This window comes from Lipophrys pholis (assembly GCF_963383615.2).
Source record: "Lipophrys pholis genome assembly, chromosome: 19".
Lineage (NCBI taxonomy): Eukaryota > Metazoa > Chordata > Actinopteri > Blenniiformes > Blenniidae > Lipophrys > Lipophrys pholis.
Genome location: NC_137647.1, coordinates 12,568,030 through 12,584,956, shown reverse-complemented (window position 1 = coordinate 12,584,956; position 16,927 = coordinate 12,568,030). Strand labels below are relative to the sequence as shown.

The 16,927-nt window shown below is 40.6% G+C and overlaps 1 protein-coding gene across 1 annotated transcript; it reads left to right on the top strand.

The window, feature by feature from the left end:
• The first annotated feature begins 10,345 nt into the window (after positions 1 to 10,345).
• nptx1l (neuronal pentraxin 1 like) lies at positions 10,346 to 14,336 on the top strand. The gene is made up of 5 exons (XM_080487100.1): positions 10,346 to 11,003; positions 11,223 to 11,430; positions 12,248 to 12,492; positions 12,589 to 12,768; positions 13,023 to 14,336. Exons 1-5 carry the CDS (start codon positions 10,560 to 10,562, stop codon positions 13,242 to 13,244), a joined length of 1,299 nt encoding a protein of 432 aa, XP_080343226.1. The 5' UTR covers positions 10,346 to 10,559; the 3' UTR covers positions 13,245 to 14,336.
• Positions 14,337 to 16,927: the final 2,591 nt, after the last annotated feature.

Sequence of the window (16,927 nt, the reverse complement as noted above, 5' to 3'; positions counted from 1 at the left end):
TATTATATATCAAATGTTCAAATGATAGTAACACCCATCTATTCTGAAAAAAACTCAGGCTTGACAAAAGTATTACTCATCAAGATTAATTATCCTTTGTTGCACCAAAATGTTTCCTAACGTGTCGGTTTCCTCTCGGATCATCTTCTTCTCTGACTTATATGATAAATTATGGTTCAAGTCAATATTCAAACTTGGCGATGAGCACAACGAGGTTAGCAGCGCGGCACAACTGGACCATACAGATGCAGACGGCAATTTGCAGAAATTTGTGGCTCTGGGAGGGCTGAATACTTGATGGGAAGTAAGTGGGAAAGGTAGAAGCAAAGACTCGTCGTCGACATCTTCTCTCATCACCTATTTAGAGACAATGAATAGAGAAAAAGGAGAAAGCAAAAGAGAGAGATAGAAGATGCGAATGAAATATTAAAGGAAAAAGGAGGACTATTTATAGAAGCAAGTGGTGGTGGTGGAGGGGTGGGGGGGTTTAGTTGTATTATTGATGTTGCCTTGTGAGAGGGGGTTCTGGTTCTGGCCTGAGAAAAGCCTGTGTGTGTGTGTGTGTGTGTGTGTGTGTGTGTGTGTGTGTGTGTGTGTGTGTGTGTGTGTGTGTGTGTGTGTGTGTGTGTGTGTGTGTGTGTGTGTGTGTGTGTGTTTTCTCCTCTCTCTAGTTTTCTGTGGGGAGTGGTCGTTGCATTAACAAGACAAAATGGACCAATAAAAGAGATCTAGACAGTTCTTAGAGGAAAAATAGTACAATATCACATTCAAATCTGACCACAGAGACCGCAAAACAGGGAAAGCTTTAAGAAGTTAGGGTGAGAACTGGGGGGAAAAGGAAAAAAAAAAAAAAAGGAGCGACTGCTTCAGTTGTCTGAACTCTTCTCCCAACAGAGGCGTGCGGGTGTACAGAAATATTTGCCTGTAGTTTCTGACACAAATTTAGTATTCCACACAGATGTGAGGCTGGCTCTTCTCTGGAAAAGGTTCGAGGAGAGAGCCTTCATGTGGAGGCACAGATCTCTCTCTTTTATCAATGCACTGAAGACGCACGCACGCACGCACGCACGCACGCACGGTTTGAGGATGAAGAGGAGGGAAGAGCTGCAAAGCACTGATTTATGCATTGTCTTTTAGACTTTTTGTTTTGTAAATCTGACCAGGCTTGAAGTTTTATCTGAAAACAATTTGTTTTTTTGGCAACTAAAAACTTACTGCAGGAGTATTTTCTTCTGTAATTTCTTCAATAATAGTACAGTGTGTGTCGATGTGTCACCGTGACTGTACAGAGCATCAAGAAAGGGATCTCTTTGAACAGTGGATATTGTAAATGTACCACCCCCCCTACACGCACACATACACACACACAAACAAACCTTGATTTACTGGAAAATCAATACGTCCGTACTTTGGCGGTCTCAGATTATCCCCCATATTACATCAGAGCTATATCCCTGTGCTTACTGTGATTCATTTCAAGGCCAGGCAGTCCCATCCCATACAATGGCGTGCTTTTGAGACCTCACACACAGCTGGAAGCATTTAATACTCGTGATGTTTATGAAAATGGATTGATGAGGACGAACTTGAGGCTGTGTGTGAGATGAACGTGATCCACCAAACAGGATCAGATGGCATCAGATGCGTTATCTGTGTACAGTTTTACCACATTATTTTTTCTGATGTCAATGCTCAAACAGTCTGAAACAGACAGTATTCTGCTTTCAAAACCGTTTTCATCTCATCTTTGAAGGTTACCCCAAGAGAGCTTTTCTGGTAAACAAACCATGGTCATGGTGAAATATTATCTACACTTCCAGACTGAGTTTATTCTATACAAAACTGTTTGAAAAGAGCCTGTTGAATCATGCATTGTTATACTGTTTCTTGCTTGAGCACCAGTGCAACAGTGCTGTCAAAAATCAATGAGTACAGGTACATATAGTAAAACGTTTTCCCACTCCACGTTTAGCATTGACCAATCTGCACTGCTGTGTATTCCTTTAGGGAAAACGGACACTTTTAAGCACTCGTTTTAGAAGGTCTTGTTTCTGTTCGGTAAAGAGCGTCCAGCACAAAGTCAGAACATTACACAACCAGAAAGGTGATAAACTACAAAAGATGCAAAAAAAAATAAATAAAAGGATTTTAGGAAGCTATTAAGTTGCTTCTCAAACACGGACCCAGATTCAATCAGCACTGTGTGAGAAAGCGCTGCATATTTTATACAGAGCAAGTGTTTACTGACTGGTCTCTTCAAAGATAGTGTAGCTGCAAGTCTGCAGTATAAGTGCTGCTGAGACTTCCACCAAACTGACTCAAAGGGATACAAATGTTTTTGCAGGGATTTCTGTGCATGCAGAAGAGCCTCCAGTAAACCGTATTCGGATTTTGACTCTTGCACGAGTGTTTTTCACTTTATTTTCTCCTCCACATTTAGATACTCTCACAGTTCTACTGCAGAGTGACATTTATTATATGAAAGAAATGTACCCTTAGCGTCACTGCAATTTCAATTCCTCTGGATTTTGCGAGTTGGACCTCTTTTATTCCCTCAGCAAATTAACCTTGACTTTTCTGTCATTTACTCTGGAAGCCAAATAGAGATGAAAAGTGTTTTTTTGTACTTCACATCGCCATATTTCATGAGTTTGCTCTTTCAAAGACCTTGGTACGCTTGACAGACAAAAAACTTCGGTCCTGTATAGATGGAGGTATGCAAAGGTCTCGCCAGGGCAGCACGGCACTCAAGCAAGCATTATAGGGAAAGCGAAGCAGGAGCACACTCTGAAAGTCTCTGCTCACACTCGTGGTTGGAAAACAAACAAAGAAACTTTTAACTGTTCACGATATGTTGCATGTTTTGTCAATGAGAGCAGCTGGGTTACATTTTCTCAAAGTAACCTGTAGACACTTTACATTTCTAGCAGGCAGAATCCATTTTTTTTTTTCCATATCTTCCTGCTTTACTAGTTGGTATCATCACTCAACTCCTCATGAGTAACTTTTTCCTGCACGTCTCTAACTTTTCCTTTCTTGTAAGTCGAGATCGAACATGATGTGTTCAATCTGTCCTGCAGTAAGAAGGTGCCAGACGGGGGCCTTGAGCAAGTCAGTCATGTTCCTTTTGTATTGTTCAGCCAGAATACATCCCTTCATTAGACTGCATCTCTTGACAGTGCTTCATGCTTCCATAGCTTCTCTGACAGCCGAGTGGTACACAAGCATGAGGCTCCCACCTACACACCGCTCATGGCTGGCTAGTTGCTTTATGTCAGGGACACATGCCGCAAACATAGAGTCAACATTTTCTAACATGTACTTGAAATCAAGAAAATACCAACTTGGCATGATCAAAGCTGCAGCAAGCTGTATGGTGTGAATTTACATTACATTTTACATAACATTAACATACAGCTCGTACATTATACTGAAGCTTCACATACATCCGTCACTTTGTATGCAATGCAGAAAACCAATTGTGGATTATCAGGGTCTGAGAGGGAAATCTATAAATCATGTGCTTACAGTATTTAGGGTCTTGTGCGTGTGTTCATTTTGATTTGGAATGAATTCAACATGAATTCCTAATAAGGATTTAGTGAGCCTCATTTGTAATATACTATGAAATTGTTCCACAATCTGTTTTTGCAAGCAATTTTTTTCTCCTCCCTGAAAGCAGCAACAACGGTTTAATTTGAGCCGATAATTGTGAGCAACACAGCGAGCCTGCAGTCAGCCTTCAACTGTGCTGTAGGAATCTGAGCCAAGGCTGAGATCCAATCCACAAGGCCATTCGTGATGTGAACCTGAGGATGTCTGATGCCTAATTCATAATGTAACACGCCTCCAGGTGATGAAAGCCTACTGTGGCTGTGGCATCCATCCCAAAACAAGAGTCAAATACAATAGCATGGGCAACAAGCAAGCCGAAGAGAGATCAATGTGCTCTGGAAACCAACTTCTCTGAGTCACCGATAGAGAACTGGAATCTATAGTACATTTCCTCAGGGTTTGTCGGGTTGCAGACATCTATAACAGCTTGTCAACATAATTAAAACATCGTTATGCTACTTTGAGATGCTGTAATATCATAACAGCTACAAATGGTACAACAAAATGTGTGTGGCAACATGTTCAATTCTAACTAGCAGTTCTGGCCAATACAGGGCCGGGCCAAAGTGATCTGAATTACTGACACCACAGTGACATCATCGGGGGATTAACACAGTTGAAAGTGACCCTATACAGCTATTTTCAATCATGCTTACCATGATAATTAAATTGTTTCCCAATCCACCCATCAAATCCTTTAGCTTTATCCAAGGTAGGGTCACATCTGAAGGAGACAGGATGAAATGCAACGTACAGGTCATTTGACCACTGCAGGCCTACTAGAGAGAAAGAGTCACTCGTCCACTCAGTCAGACTGTAAAGAAAAAAAGTTACTAGCAGATTGATGCCTGCAAGTTATTGTAATATACTTTACAGCTGTAGTTTTTAAAGACTTGGATGTATTTTTTGAACCCAGCACTATAACAGTATATGTACAGATTGTGACATTTTATTTACAGTTTATTCATTTATAATACTCCTGTGCACTACATTCAGACTTGAAAATAATGTTCGATGTTATGTGATATTGTGAATAATAATGTCGTTCACGCAGACGTTGTTGGCTATGGTAATATGACATCGGCCCATTTCTGTCTATCTCATAATGTTAAACTGTTTTGGTGTATCATAATGACAGCAATGGAGAACATTTCATAATAGATTTAGACAGCAGCATCAAACATGTTTTGAAACATATTTAGAAGAGTATTAACATGTTAATGACGCTTTTCTGGGAATAATACTGCATCCCTCACCCTGCATTAAAAAACTAATTAAAAACTCTAAATGTTTCCAACTGTATTTGCTGTTGAGGACTAGTGGAAATCAGAAATCAGTGAAAAACAACAAATATCATGAACAATGGAAACTACATTTCACTTCAATAGCACTTATAGACGACAGATCTTTGCATAAACTCTGCGGTATGATAGGACTTCTGTCCACTGTAAAAAACAAAAACAAAAACAAAAAACGACACTTATATTTTCCCATAATCCTTCAGCATTTACAGCATTTTTACTGTATGCAGATTTCACAGGATGTTAATGTGCACATTGCAATAAAATGCTGCAGGAATTACAGAACCCCGTTCCAGCAGAGGCCTAATGATCAAGAAGCCCTGTTAGTCGCAGTGCTAACTACTGCAGTGCCATGCTGCATTGTGCTCAGATGTTGCAGAAAGAAAAAAACGAAATGAAAGAGTTTATGATAATCAGCTCTCAAGCAACGGGGAATAATATTAGTTTATTCCAGAGGATCAGCAGCATATGAGGAGCAAAAGCTACAGCAGCAAGTCAAGTTGCATTCCTGCAGAGGTAAACGCACAGCCAGTGCTGAGATCCACAGATGATAAAACCATAATTGATGATCTATAAAATCCACACATGCACTTGACAGCAAAAGCAATCTGCGGCTCTGTGAGAATATTACAACGAGCCTGCTTGCTTTCTCACACCCAAATAGTGATCATAAAGTATCTGTGAATATGCAAGTGCTTCACATTTTAGATCAGATCAGATTAGATCAGAAGAATGAGGTGATAAACGAGCCACATGGAGACAATAGAACGACAGAAATTGCAAAAATAGCTGACTGATTCGCAATAGTGCCTTGGAAGATTTGGTATCGAAATACCCCGTATAAAATACTCTGCACCGAGGGGAAAAAGCAGACTTCCATAAATTTCTTCTTCTTTTTTTTTTTCTACAGCAGAAAGACAATACTGCCTCATCAGCACAGAGCATGAGCCTAAATTCAGATGATGCATTGAATCAATTTTAAATGGTTGCTTGGCTGGTCCATATAGAAAATATAATTAAATCTCAACCCTTAATAAAACATAAGAGCAATACACTGAGAAAAACTCCATCTGTATATGGGATCATGGGGGAAATAAGTCAAAGAAGTGATGGGGAATTATGAGTAAAATGTCGCTGCCTTAATTAGCCTCTCTGGGCTTTTTTTTTTTTTTCTCCCCCTTTTCTTTTTTTTTCTTCTTTAATTTTATATATACATTGTGTTAGTAACTGGCTGACATTTTCCCTGCTCTAACCATACACCATAAGTTAAAGTGACCTCGCAGTGGCACTATTTTCCTCCTCTGGTGTGGAGAAGACAGGCTCTGGGCATCTTAATTAAGGTTCTGCTGATATAAATAACAAATTCATCCAGTAATTACCAGAGGGTTTTGTACTGGTGTTCACCTTAAAATAGAACATTTCGCATCCTGACAACAAACAGCTCACTTATACATAAGATAAATGTTTTTACCCTCGAGGTGTTACTTTGTTCCTCTGGTTCGTTTTGCTCAAATAAGGCAGGTGTGGTTTAATGACACTGTTGGTTGGACTACAGCAGAGTGATAAAGACCCGTGATGTCGTGGTTTATGATGCTTTACTTGGGAAAAAAAGAAAAAAAAAAGAATGTGTCCTTTAAATGGGATGGAAAATTATTCAAATTACATTTTGTTGTTTTGTGAGTTTTGCACAGAGATTTCTTTCAGCACCGGAGCCTGAGAAAATGTGTTGCGGAACATTCGTTTCTGGTTAAGAAATAAATAAATAAAATGGATTTATTTGTTTACTTTTGTCAATGAGGCCATACAAAAACCTTGCCTGAATAAAAAAAGAAAGAAGACAATCAAACTGAATATTGGATAGAGCTTTTTAGATTTGTCAGTGAGAATGTTCCCAGTTTTAATTCAATCTTGGGGAGCTTTCTAGGTGGGATTAACATGTTCTCCCTGTGCATGTGTGGGCTTCCTTCAGCTACTTTAGTTTTATGGAACAGACTAAATACTGCCTCTAAATGTCCAGTAAGTGTGATTGCGAGTGTGTTACCGTCTTTGTTTAATCTGTGACAGACCAGGGTTAACCTGCCTTCGTCCATAGTGAACTGTGATAGTTTCCATATTATTATTCTACAACTCTTTTTACTGGTATGTGTCCTTCACAAACAGAACTATTGAACGTTTTCCCTTCAACAGAGATGCAGTCCCAACAACTGAAGACAACATGCAACATAAACATAAATGAGACTGTCACAACTAGCTGGATTACATGTCAAGGCTAATTTTGGCAGGTACTTTGCTCGATAAATAGTTCATGAGCAAAATGGTGCTTCAGATTTATTGTGGCATTATATGTTATGTATGCCATATTACTTTTCTATGCACTTATTGCCTTTAGAAACAACACAACATTCACTCAGTTATTTCAACTGCATGTATGAACAATCAATGAAATGTCAACATTAGTTAACAATGTTAGTTATGCTTGTTTGTGTGTGTGTGTGTGTGTGTGTGTGTGTGTGTGTGTGTGTGTGTGTGTGTGTGTGTGTGTGTGTGTGTGTGTGTGTGTGTGTGTGTGTGTGTGTGTGTGTGTGTGTGGCTAATGTTTGCTGTTCTTCCTCTATATGGTAGAATACCTTGTGCTGCTACTGTGGTGTTTTGGAAAGGTAAATACAAGAAAGTCCCCATACGGTCAGCGGGCAAACATCCATAGCTAAGAGTAAAATATATTTCAGAGGGAACTACATACCTTTCCTCAAAATAGTCCACACCATGTCAACAAATGGTAGGGAATTAGTGAGGGAAAGGAAGAGAGTCAGGGCGTGACGCCAACACGTGAAATTACTACTATTGATCCCTGTTGTTGGCAAATGCATTTCCTCTGTTTGAATGCATTATTAAGTAGAAGCTGGTCACCACAACAGGTGGACGGTGGCCCGCCTCTCACAGTACCGGAGCGATACAGAGCTTAGGACTGTGATAAAAAAAAAATCTGCTGGCAGCTCCTTGTATGAGATTAAAATCTTCCACAATGTGGACTGTTTTCATGTCATGTCGAGCACAATAGCTTGCACAAGAAATAATCATTTTAGCCAAACTATTATTATTTCATGCACACCGTGCCTAACAATATTATATATTCAACAGCTGTTACTGTTTTTTTTTTCCAGTCAGAGCATAGTGCAATATGCTCACCGGCTGAACTTGTAGCATTCACACTAGAAAATGTTAAATTGAGAGACTTGAAAACAACAGCATGCTTTGAGTGTGTACTTGAGGAGGGCTTTTGCATGACTGTAGGAGGAGAGGAGGAGTGGTGAGAGTAGGTGACAGGAAAAGGTACGACATGTTTCAGAAGAGCACAGAAGCTTTTTTCTTCTTTAAGCATATGGCTCTAAGACTTGCTTGTGTGGGAAGCCCTGAATAATGAATTCAGAATGAGAGCAAAGTTTGGACGTTTAGCTGGGCCTATCGGCTCATACAGGGTAAACAGTGTCTGTGCTTCTTTCCCCAATTACACAATAGGATGAAGTCAAACCAAATACTGAAGATTCAGCGCCGTTGTTAATTTTACTCATTAACATTTAAAATCAAGCAAGTGCTGCATTATAATACACGTATGTAACCTTTTTAAATAATCAACTTTGTGTCATCGTATCACCAGTACACAGTAACCTGATGGTTATTTAATGGATGCAAAAAAATCAAACCATCAAACATTGCTTATGTCTTTCACTGAGGCCCAGACTCAGACAAGGTGCAGGGCTTCATTATGCAACAACGGTTTTTGCTATAGATTTAATAATCAGGATTTTGTTGGATTTAACCCCAAAAAAGGATCTACTAAAAAGGTTTGCACAAATTCTGCGTGGTCACGCTCAAAGTACATGCACTTGACTTATGACCTATGTTTTCTGATATTGCATTATGCATCCCGTCCCTGAATTCGTCCATATAAGCAGCTTTCCTGCGACAACCTTTTCCTGGGCAGTTACATCACCTTCACTCCTTTACACATGAGTCTGATGGCCTATTGATAAAGTAAAATCAAGTTGTTTTCACTAGCACCTGTAGGCTTAACTTTAATTCTCCATAATATCAGAGACTGTCCATCAACCTTGGATTAAGAGTACAAAGTAAGATTACTAAACCTCTTTTTTTTTTTAGGATGTTACTGCATCACTTAAATGGAATGTAATCCACAAAAAAGGTTCAGGAGATGATAAATATAGCAATTCATCAAGTCTGAAAACATAAAGTTATGTCACATATTATAACACCGATTACTAACAAAAAGCATTGCAAGATTCCTACATCACATTAAGAAGTCATGTTGCATAAACAAATCAAAAGCTCGTGTTGTGACAGAACATGGAATGAGATGAAAATGATTTAAATTGCTTCCACCCACTAATAGAACCGTTACAGTAAATGTTATAATGCATCATCTCTTAAATGGTGTTCTTGGTAGATTTTGCAGCTTTTAAAAGGAGGTTCTTATGCCTGACAACAATTTAATCATTTAGTGCTCATTTCTGGCCTGTGAAAAGGTGCACCTGCAGCAATGAACCATTTAGCTTTAGAGGCCTAGTATGGATGAGAGTAATTACGCCGTGACCCTTTTCACCTCCCCTACCTAATATCCTTTTGTCACATACAGACTTTTGTATCTCAAGCTGTACTCTCCCTTCTTCTCACCTTCACAAAGAAACCAATTTTCCTCCGAGAGATAAAATGCTTTCATTACATATTGGAATGTGTTTTTTTTCCTTCTATGTTTTCACTTCTGGCGCACCATGCAAGTGGACAATGAAAAAAAAACCCAGTACAATTTGTGTTCCCTGAATAATAGAGAAGGCAAAATGCTTTGGGAGAGATTATCACTTTAGAAACTGAATAAATGAGATGATTATAGCGGTGTTATGAAGAGAATATTGCCACAGCAAGTTTGTGGGAAATGTTTACAAGTCTGTGAGTTTGGCCATAAAAACACAGGACTCCCTTTAAATGTACAGCTGAGAAATCAGAAATAAATACTTTTAAAGAAAAACTATTTAACTCTGTCTGAATTCACCGAGTATTATCAGGTGAGTAGTGGAGCGGGCAGAAGGATCGCAGCCTCTGCAGAGAAGCGGCTCGGAGCGGGTGTGATGTGGCTGGAGCTGTCCTCGGTGCTGAAACTGCGGGGACTCGACCGCAAATTGCTGCAACTTCTGATCTGCATCCACCCACAGTTGAGTGCGACTTTTCGGCGCAACCCAAAAACAAAACAAACACAGCTGGCTCTCCTGGCACCCCGCCACCCAGGCACACCCCTCTCCACCGCCTACAAATCTGCGTTTTCCAGATGAATAATACACGGCGAGAAATGACAAATAGTCGAAGTGATGAAAGATTTACCATGTGGAAGCCTGAGCGCAAAATCTGTTTCATCTCTCGACTGTGACGCTGCTTGTGGAGTGGTTTAAAGAGGGGCAGCACGGTTCCCTCCCCTCCGGTCGTGATGCAGTGAACCTGCTCTGCGCAGAGGCGCGCGCGCTCTATATAAACGGCCGCGCGGCACAGGCGGAGTACAACAACAAGGAGGACACAGGCGCGCAGTCACTGCGGCTCGTTAACCAAAACTAAACGCAAGCCAGCTCCGACGCCGACATGCAGTCTACCAAGAAAGGAATTTGTTGGAGACTTTTTCTATTTTTCTACGTGTTTTGGGAGAGTTCCTCCCAAGACTTTGGCGGACAGACGCAGTTCATTTGCACGTCCGTGCCCAAGGATATGGACATTTGCGCAGCCACCTTGCAGAACAGTGTGCCGGGGGATGACTTGAAGACCACTGTCATGCAGCTGCGGGAGACCGTTTTGCAGCAAAAAGAAACTATCATGAACCAAAAAGAGACTATCAGGGAACTGACCTCAAAGTTGGCTCGGTGCGAGAGCCAGAGCGGGATCGAGCCCGGGGACGCGCGTCCCGGGGGCCGGAGGAAAGACGGTGGGACCAAAAACACAATGGGGGATGTGTCGAGGGGGCCTGCTGACACTTTGACGCAACTATCACAGACTCTGCAGTCGCTGAAGCAGAGATTAGAAAATCTGGAGGTAGGCAGCTACTATCTCAATACTTTGGGCGACTCTGCGCAAAGCTCAGTCGACTTGAATGCAAAGCGCGCACCTTTACTAATACGATAATTACAACCAATTAATTGATTTACAGTCTGACAATAAATGAACTTCAACCAGTTGGAGTGCGCTAACCTTTTAGGGTAAAAGTTATCCCTTACTCTATCTCTTAACCCAATACGTTTCTCTTTCTTGTAGCAATTCAGCAGAAGCAACAACTCGGTGCAGGCAAACAGCCTCAAAGACCTGCTTCAGAGTAAAATTGACGATCTGGAGAAGCAGGTTTTGTCCCGAGTGAACAGCATCGAGGAGGGAAAGCCCGGACTCCGGAATGAGACGGAGCAGCGTGGGAGAGTGGAGTCCACCCTGACGTCCCTCCACCAAAGAATCACCGACTTGGAAAAGGGTAGGTGGTATCAGTTTTGGGTCGTTTTTTTTAACGCGTCAACACAAAAAAAAAGTGAGAATTGCTCAGCGAGTGGAGTCCACCCTGACGTCCCTCCACCAAAGAATCACCGACTTGGAAAAAGGTAGGTGGTATCAGTTTTGGGTCGTTTTTTTTAACGCGTCAACACAAAAAAAGTGAGAATTGCTCAGCGTCGTTGTACATGCAGTGCCAAAAACGACCAAGACCAGGGTTATGATCACAAGGATCGATGCAGTCTAATGATTTGATTGGAGGGCGCACAGAACGGAAAGACGAGAGGAAATATTCCGATCCAATTTTATAATGGTCTTTAATGACCTCAGCATACGATTTAATGATGCACTCATCCTCACAAAGCTGCGGCAGCCAGATATTGGGTGGTTTCCTGCTCTAATTCTTGCAGATTAAATCTTTTCAAACATGCAGAAAGCGTCCCGTTCCCTCCATTTTCCGTCTGAGCCATTTGAGAACTCAGACCACGGTGCGCTTCTCAGTTTGGGACTCATCTGATGGCGAGGAGCGTGAACACGCTTTTTCTGACAGGGGAAAGAAAAAGTAAAGGGGATGGTTAACCGCATCTACTCATGTGATGGGTTTAACATGCGAGATTAAAACAAATCTGGACTGTAGCAGTAGTGGATTTGTTGTGTAACGTGTAATTCCCATGTAAATCCCCGGGATATGCCCGTTTGGGATGACATATCAGTGTTTAAATATATGAAAACATAGTAAAATACACAGATGCTGACTTTTCCAATGTGTCTATCGAAGACTGATTCCAATATCTTGTGTGCAGGTCAAAGAGAAAACAGGCCCCTGGATAAATTCCAGCTCACTTTTCCACTGAGAACCAACTACATGTATGCGAAAGTGAAGAAGAGTTTGCCAGAAATGTATGCGCTCACAGTGTGCATGTGGCTCAAATCCAACGCCTCCCCAGGAGTGGGCACACCTTTCTCCTATGCAGTTCCTGGACAAGCCAATGAGTTGGTCCTCATAGAATGGGGAAACAACCCAATGGAGATACTAATAAATGACAAGGTATGAATGAAACTATAGGACCCCCCCCCCCCCCAGAATCTTAAATCTCTCTGTTGCCACAGATTTTAATAAATGTTTTGATTGACCCCATTCAAGGTGGCAAAGTTACCATTTCTTATCAATGATGGGAAGTGGCATCACATCTGTGTGACGTGGACAACTCGTGATGGTGTGTGGGAGGCTTTCCAAGATGGTGTCAAGAGGGGGAGTGGAGAGAATCTAGCTCCATATCATCCTATCAAACCACAGGGATTACTGATCCTCGGTCAAGAGCAGGTAAAGAGCAACTTCAGTTTGATTGTTTTCCAGTCAGGATATTTTTCTAGTTCAATAATGTGTATTTAATCCAAATCAGATCCAAAAATTAACTAATCAGGCCCGTTCTTAGCTTTTCCATAGCAAGTGTGAGATTTTCATATCCCTTGTGTGTGTTTGAATAAGACATCAATCAAGAGGATTGCAGCAGATTTTCATCCTGTCCATACAACAGTGCCATCATCCTTAACCAAGTCTATTTGTCTTTACCGTAGGATACACTCGGTGGAGGATTTGATGCCACGCAAGCATTTGTTGGAGACCTGGCAAATTTTCACATCTGGGATCGTAAACTGTCCGTAGGAGAGATTTACAATCTAGCAACTTGCAGTAGCAAAGCTCAAGTGGGCAACGTTTTTGCATGGATGGAGACGAGCCTTGACATTTACGGAGGCGCCTCGAAGTGGACATTTGAAGCTTGTCGCCAGCTCAACTGAACTGCAGGGAAAAGAAGAAAATAAAACATGTTTGCTAAAGCCACTGTTGTCACGGCATCCGTTAAAAAAAAAATAAAAAATTGAAAGATCTTGAGGAGATCGTTTCAGTGACTAGCATCTGGAATTGTTATAGATATTTGAAAACATCATTTGTGGACAATTTGATAGATTTTCTACCAGAATCTCACATGGGACTGATCACTGAAAAGTAACACTGCAGCATCCTGTGGTGCTTGAAACCACGCCAGGACTACTCGCTGTTTCTTGAGAGAGAGAGAGAGAGAGAGAGAGAGAGAGAGAGAGAGAGAGAGAGAGAGAGCATCTGATCCCTCCTCCAAAGAGCAGAGGACGCTTTTGGAGAGCAAAATGACAGGTCAGCATCAAAAAGTTCAGTCAGAGGTCATGTAGTTTTTTTTTTTTGCAAGAGAGGAGATGTCACACAGTTCAAGAAAACGATCGACTTCCTCAAATGTCTTTTCGGTCTTGGCTGCCAGGGATTTTCACTGTGAAAAGGGGCAGAGGTGGACGAGAATGAGTTCAAGAGTTTATGACATTAGACCGCATTGTTTCTCTAACACACTTCTTTCCCTCCCACCACCTGCTTGACGTGATGTTTGTGTGAAGAATGACGTAACTTTATTGCCAACATTCGAGCCTGAGTGCCTTTGGGCTGTTGAAAAGAATCTCAGCACATTCATTATCATTTGCAGAGTGTTTGTGCATCTGTATTTATTTTTCCTGTAAGAAAAAAAAGAAAAGAAAAAAAAAAAAAAAAACTTATTTCAAAAAAGGTGTTTCTTCTTGTTACACTTCGAATGGGATCGAGTCAGATTGTTAATTGTAAAATGCAATTCATTGATGACAATGGCGCGTTTTACAGATGCTTGTAATTCAGTGGGAATGTTTCTCTGTACAGTAACAGCATGTCTTAACTTCTGTAATGCTGCGTCAGCATCTATGATCTTTGCTTTTACTATCCTACTTTTAGGTTGAGATTTTATACAGTATTGTTATATGCTTAAAGCATGGCAACACAGAGAGATGATAAAAAAAAGTTCTAGTTTTTGTAATAAATTGTGATACTTGAATAATACACGTGTGAATACATATTTATTCATTCACACATAACGAAAGCGCAACATTTAAAAAGGTGCCGTGCTATTATGATGATGGGTCCCATGAAGTATGCCCTTGATTATCTCACTACAACAAAAACACTCTATAATGGTGTGCTCACCTTAACACATTCAACATACCAATTAATGCATAACTAATGAGATTGCAATCCTAGTTTGCCAAATTAACATTTGAGTAATATGTTTTATCTCTGTGGTCTTCATCTTTTATGGGACATTTTAGTACAAAATGATTTGAGTGAGAACAAAGTGAACCACTTTGGAGCTACAAATCACAAAAATATCCACTAACAGTTGATATAAGAAATTCTTATGCTTTTGAGTAACCAAATGTTTGTTCTACCAAGTCAGAAGAGAAAGAAAATGCAAATCCCTGTTTATCAAAGTCAAAGGTAGCATCTTCCAACTCCTACATTTGCCCAAACAAAAGTCTGAATATATTCAGTTTCCATCCACAGAAGAAAAAACAATCTAAAAAAAAAAACAAAAAAAAAACAACCCTCAGAAAACAGAAAAAGGGTAATTCAGTAGTTTGCAAAAAACTTCAACACGCGCTCTTAAAAGACAATCTGTCAATTAAGTTGATACCGACACTCAGACATTTAGCAATCAATTAGTCACATGTGTAGTGAATGGATCATGGAGGTTGGATGACATTTTTACAATTTCTCAATAATACAAAGTGCATTATTGGATCACATGTGGCCCTCATTCCCAGACAGCCTGAAAGCCTTTTTTCAGAGCATTTCAGTAAAATTAGTTACCAAAACTGCGGAAGTATTAACAGTTTGTTCCCCTCACAATGATAATTGTTTCCATTCCCCTTGATATAGAGATTCAAAACATTCTGTTTCTTAAGCTGGATGTTGAAGAGTCATTATGGAACAAACTTCTCACCCTAGCAAAGCTTCGTTTTACAAAAAGACAGCCTTCACCAAGTGGTTTATTGTTTAGTCACCACAATATTAAAGCACCTTTCCTTAAAGCGCAACAGCAACCAACTGAAACCATTCAACAGATCATATATTAAAAATTGCCTTGAAAAAAGGTTGAAATGAAATAATCTACAATATGAACTCTGGCTTCAAAGCAACAAGGTTTCTATTGAGTTTGTGTTGAACCCGAGGGTTTTTTCTCTGTTCTTCCTGTGTGTAGATTGTTGGACTGTGGGAGGAGTGTCTGGACACAAACACGTTTCATGTTAACTGGTTCCTCTAATAAGCGAGTTTCTTTCTCTGCGTTTGCTCTGAGATGGAATGGAGACGTGCAGTCAGCCAGAGTCGGTTGCACCGCCTTGCAATACTGAATTCTCGAGTTTGTACTTATTCAACGCTCAAAATATATAGCACGTTTTAAAAGAAGCCATATATCACATCCAGTGTGTGTGGGTGCGATTAGTTTTTAAGTACCTATAGCCTTTGTGTGTGTGCAATTACAACTTAATTTATATAAGGCTTTGCAGCACATTATGTTCACAATTTTCTATTATTTCTATAAATCATTCCCTCACTACCTTTTATTATGAGCATTATTACACAGGGAGGTATTGCTTCAGCATTAAAAAAATAAAAATAAAACATCGGCAAGCTTGACTTGAGGCTTTCAACAGAGAGAATCTACAGAGTGAACTTTATCCAAGTTTCAAAAACCTTTATTTTGATAGAACAATCCATTTCCAGAAGGTGCGGTTCAAGAAAACCTTTCCAGGAGTTGACTCGTGACCCCTGTGTCTATACCCAACAGAAACCACCAAGCCATACAATCACACACCACCGCTTGTAAGATAGTGTACTACATATTTACACATTATAATGTAAACACATGGCTGCCGATGTAGAAAAAAAAAAAAAAAAAGACTGTTGCAGAGGTCATACATCTCAATCTATAGAGTTTCTCCGCCAATGAATCATAGCTGACAGTGCTGTAGAAGGCAGGGTGGCAAGATCCTCCCTTTGCTGTTGGTGAGGTTGTGGAGTCCCACCACAGTCGGGTCATGTGTCCCACAAATTGGTTTCCATTCTCTACCTCGGAGCTACAGGAGCGTCTCCACATCGATGGGCTTTTCCCCAGATACCAGCTCAAACCTATCACGCAGCCATTACAGAAAGCTTCTGTGACACTTCTGAGGTTTTGTTTCAAGGTGGGGTTTTTTTTGGGGGTGGAAAACCAAAAGTCACATACAGTCAAAGGATCAAACTAACATATCCACACGTAAACACATACCGACATGTGGAAGTACGGCAACACTACACACCGAGTGATCTCTTGCTGAGTAACCGCAGGAGTCTTTGTTAAAAATTTACTTCTGCTTTCTCTTCCTCCCAATGTACCGAGCCACTTTAACCGAGAGACCAAATTTGTCCAATTTTGGTCTTTTTTTTTTTTTTTTGCTTGACCTAAATCTCGCCCCAGATCTTGTCATGTATATATCTGGCACAGTCAGATAATAGCCAGCCTGTTGACCTCTCCCCGGCTTTCCTGAGCTCTAATTGGTGTGAGTCTACATGCACTCTGCTTCAAATTAGCTTCGAGGAAAGGGCAGACATG

Coding starts and splice junctions, on each gene's coding strand:
- nptx1l (XM_080487100.1), top strand. CDS start 10,560: ATGCAGTCTACCAAGAAAGGAATTTGTTGGAGACTTTTTCTATTTTTC. Junction 11,004..11,222: donor AGAGATTAGAAAATCTGGAG/GTAGGCAGCTAC, acceptor TCTTTCTTGTAG/CAATTCAGCAGAAGCAACAA. Junction 11,431..12,247: donor AATCACCGACTTGGAAAAGG/GTAGGTGGTATC, acceptor TCTTGTGTGCAG/GTCAAAGAGAAAACAGGCCC.